This window comes from Acanthopagrus latus, chromosome 15 (genome assembly GCF_904848185.1).
Source record: "Acanthopagrus latus isolate v.2019 chromosome 15, fAcaLat1.1, whole genome shotgun sequence".
NCBI lineage: Eukaryota > Metazoa > Chordata > Actinopteri > Spariformes > Sparidae > Acanthopagrus > Acanthopagrus latus.
The window spans coordinates 18,957,878-18,962,505 of NC_051053.1; the positions used below are offsets into that span (position 1 = coordinate 18,957,878).

The 4,628-nt window shown below is 42.1% G+C and overlaps 1 protein-coding gene across 1 annotated transcript in view; it reads left to right on the forward strand.

Annotated features, from left to right (window-relative positions):
• The window catches only part of lrpprc (leucine-rich pentatricopeptide repeat containing), a 55,879-nt gene extending 52,095 nt beyond the window's left edge, over nucleotides 1-3,784 (forward strand). Inside the window, exons 37-38 of the mRNA XM_037123419.1 lie at nucleotides 1,236-1,378; nucleotides 3,503-3,784. Of these exons, the coding sequence (XP_036979314.1) occupies nucleotides 1,236-1,378; nucleotides 3,503-3,574 (215 nt within the window). The 3' untranslated portion in view covers nucleotides 3,575-3,784. The remainder of the gene's footprint in view (nucleotides 1-1,235; nucleotides 1,379-3,502) is intronic.
• The last annotated feature ends 844 nt before the right edge of the window (nucleotides 3,785-4,628 follow it).

Genomic DNA, 4,628 nt, shown 5'->3' on the forward strand with positions numbered 1-4,628 from the left:
AGCAATTGTATAAAGAAAGTTTGGGATTTCAGCTCTGTGATATAGAAAGGATCTGATATTTAAAGTAGCAACAGACAGCTTTTCCCTTCTTACTTTTCCAGTGGCAATTTTGTCTGCTTTTGTAAAGACAACGGGATTGTTCCCTTTTTCCTCAGAGTCGAAAATAACAATAAAACAGGACAAAACATGATTATTTTTTTTTCAATCGTTTATTCTATAATAAAAATGGATTGCCAGATAACCTTCCTTGGATGGATACAGGTTGGATACAAGATAGACAGATAAAAAATGAATGCAGGATAGACCAAAGCAACGATGAAGTTTGAACCAAGTGGTGTAATTGCCTCCTGGCAAGGGTTTTATATGGATAGGAAAGATATAGGATAGACTGAAGATGAAGATATGTGTTGTAGTGGTTAGTGCACTTGCCTCATGACAAGGATGTCCTGGGTCTGGTCTGCATGGGTTTTCTCCAAGATACATCATCCACATGATGGATACAGGCTGTATATAAGCTACAGGACTGAAAGGGATAGGACCGGTACAGGATAGATACAAGATGGAAATGAGACAGATGGATACAGGGTGAAATAAGATATATACATAAAATGGTCATCATCATTAAAGGTCATGCTCATAGGCCTGCCTCCTATAATCAGATTTTCAATGAGACCCGAGAAAAGCTTCACTTTTAGCAGAAGAATGTGGAAACAGCCTTGTAGTGTCAATCACTGCACATACATCATTCTACACAGAGAAGCTCAAACATTCACCTGTCGGAACAAGAAGAAAAAGACATTTATGACTGGATGAGGGCCAGTGAAACTTTTGGATCCTCTGTTCCATCATCACTCTGGTATTGGAGGAAAACCTGCTGCTTGTTTAACATGCACAACCAGCAGTGTTTCAGAAGTAACGTGTTGTCCTGGCAAAAGCGTGCGTACATAGGAAGACTGGATTGTCAATCAGTAGATGATGCGTCTAGGTAGAAAGTAACAGCATTATCCAACCACCAGTAAATATGATGCACACTTTTTTGTCCCTGTCATTTTCCTTCTAAATGTCTACATTCAAATAAGAATCTGACATGCTGAGGTTTTTGTCTCATGCTCTCTCTCTCTCGCTCTCTCTCTCGCTCTCTCTCTCTCGCTCTCTCTCTCTCGCTCTCTCTCTCTCTCTCTCTCTCTCTCTCTCTCTCTCTCTCTCTCTCTCTCTCTCTGTCTCTCGCCTGGCAGTTCTGGATAAGGACTTACCGTCAGCCAAGGCTCTGTACGAGCAGATGCAGAAGGAGGGGATAGCCGCAGATGAGCTGTCACTCAAACGACTGGCTACGCTGCTCCGCAGCGAAGGAGAGACGGTGCCCTTCACTGAGCCCCCCGTGAGTCTCACACACCTGAAGCTCCACACACTGCAGATGTGATTGGATCCAGCATTTAAGGAAGTTTGACATAATATATTTAAACATACAGTTCGGGGGGGAAAATGAAAAGCATTTAAGCCACTTGTTGGTAACAAAGAGTGATTGCGCTTTTATCACCACTAGTTATTTGATGTCAGTGTTTCTGGGCAATAACACTCGAAAAACTCAAACTCTCATTTAGATGTAAGGAGTTTGTAAAATAGTCTCGTGATTATGTCTTTACACAGAAAGTTGATAAATGTTTAATAATCTCCAAACAATAGGTGCTATGCAACTGTACGCTATCACACTGTGGATTTCCAAAACACGCGCACACACACACACACACACACACACACACACACACACACACACACACACACACACACACACACACCTGTCTATAAGGATATAACCATGCAGACTTGAACAGCATTTTCTGAAGAGACCTGCGTACAAATACTGGAACACACACACATTGCAGCTCCTAACCGGTGCTGGCAGTTGTCCGCCTGGTGTCCTAATGCGTGCCTGTGTGTGTGTGTGTGTGCTGTGGCCTGTGTGTGCCGCAGTAATGTGACAGAGCAGTCTGCCTGTTCAGGGTTGTTCAATATACCCAGGCCTGTAGCCAGAGTCCCGCGTTTGTGTGTTTGTTTGAGAAACTCTGCCCTGCAGTCACAGAGTTCATACGGTATCTCGTGTAAGCGAGATGGTGTCACTGCAATAGTCGCTCTCTTTTTCTAGCTCCTAGTGTTTTTGAGCATTTCAGCACGTTGCACATTTTGTAAGCTGATGTAGCCCTATTTTTGGCAAGAGGACTCACACACTCATGAACAGACACACAGACACAGAGCCCTCTCAGCCCCATGCACTTTAATGTGCTGTCCCCTCGAGGCAGGTGTAGAGCGAACCTCTCCCAACTCTTACCTCCCCATCACTCACCTGCAGTGCAAAGATAGAAGGAGAAAGAGGGATGAAGGTAGAGCAGCTGCTGCATTATTCACTGAATGTCAGGATAGTTAAGTGATGACTCCTTTTATAGGCAAAGGAGAGTCAGAAGAGTTGCAAGGAGAGGCTAAGGTGAGTAGTGTTCAGAAGTTTTCTACAAACTGTCAAAACCCTCTCAGCTTTATAGAGGGCGCTGCTCCAACACTGTCTCTCTGCAGTATGCCTCTATTTATATATATATAATTATTTTTGTTCATAAAAACAAACTAAAAACTAAAAATAACTTCACCTTGTGTATTTATTGTTGGTCACTTACTTCTGACAATGTTCAAACTCAGAAAAATCAGTAATTTTACACAAGGGAATGCTTAATTTGGTCGCCTGTCACCAAAACATCCAGGAAGACATCAGATGAAATGTGAGGAAGGAAGTGACTGAACGTGACTAAATGTAGTGTGAAGTGAATAAAACTTCAAAGTATTGGGGACACTGTTGTTGTAAAGAAATGTAACAACTGAATTTTACAAATTTGATTTCAAATTGCTTTTAGCTCCATAAATTAAATGTAATTCTCTCCACTGTATGCACGTTCAGACAAAATAGCCAAACCTGGATAAATAAAATCCAAATCTGTAGAGGAAACATGTTTTTGTAATTAGTGTGAACGGACCTTTTGAAAGTGTTTCAAACCCCTTCCAGGATCCCTCTCTCTCCCTCTGTAGTGAACACAGCTATTTATCAGCATTAATTACCACATTAATAAGCAAAGGTACAATGTCAGAAGCCGGCGTAATCTGCAGAAAAGCTCTCACCTTGTCCCCCCCAAAAAACACCCCGCACAACACTTTGTCTGGATCAAAACACTGATTAATTAGCTGGGAACAGAGGCAGAGAGTGAAAAAGTGTGTGTTTGGGGAGTGTGCTACAAATCCCAGATTTGTGTATTAATGGGGATTTAAAGATGAAACGAGACAACCTGGTTGGAGGGTGGAGACTATTAAGACAGACCCAGGAGGGCTCCACTGGAGCTTACTTTTGGAAGGAGGCGAGATAGAAACACACTCACACACAACTCACAGCCTCACTCTGTGGCCGGTGAGCATTTACACTCGCTGTTTGCGTGATGCTCTAAATCATCTTTCTTTGTCTTTACAGGAAAGCTTTAAGTTTTACGCAGACAAGCTGAAAGAAAGAGCTGAAAAGTCCCAGATGATGGCAAAGGAATAAAGATTCATCGTCCTCATTTTACTTCCATCCAAGTCCCCGCTGTCTTCTTCTCCTTTTCCTTTTTTACATAAGTTGTTTGAGCTGAAATGTTTTTCGTGTAATAGGTGTTGGGTGTTACATCCTGTTCACTGCACCAATGATGATCATGATGAAGATGATGTTTCGAAATGTACAGAAGTATTTATGCAAATAAATGATGTTAGGAATACACATGCAGTGCTTGTGTCTTTTTGTGGTTTCAGAGGTGTGTGTGCAGTCGTACAATTAACCTTTTTGTTCTCGAGGTAAAGAACAAGTGGAGCTGATCATATTCAGTCTGTGGATATTAAACTAATCTTTTTTTTAGGATACTGTTCATGTAGTTAGTTCAGAGAAACCATGATGTTCGATGTTGAAAAGGCTACTGGCATCAGTCAGATTTAGCTCAGGTTTTCATGAATAGATTGTCTCATGCAGTCATCCTCATCCTGACCGGGGCCTCCTCTTTCTTCTGTCCACTGACCTGCAGCTGCACTCTTGCTTTGAACTCTTTTTGGCGTCCAACGCCGGCCTCGGATTGTTACTTGTTCACGTAACCGAGCTGCTCTTGATCCGGTCTGAGGTAGGCCTTAGATAACTTTGTGTTTTGTGTTGCATGACGTCAGAGGTTCAGCCCGGGCAGTGGAGCGTATTTGGGAAACAGATGGAGACGCAGGAGAAGTAACTTGGTCGTCAGGAACTTTTGCTGTAAATCACCATTTTGTCTTCCCTTTTGTAGGAGGGCAGAGGAGAACAGCGTTCATGGGATCATCTTTTAGAGACTTTTACCTTATTACGGTGTTAAACACACTTTGTTTTCCCATCACGATCTGACATAAAGAACCATATTTAAGTTGGGTTTTTTTTTGGTGTGTTGAAACAAAATGTGATGGAAATCACTGAAAATTTCCACATTATTAGTAACATTCACCGTAATGAATCTGCTCAGCTATGACTGACTACACCATGTATCTGAATGAAGAGGCCAAAGGACAGCAGAGAGTACGACAGAAATAAACACACTCGAGAGGAGCAA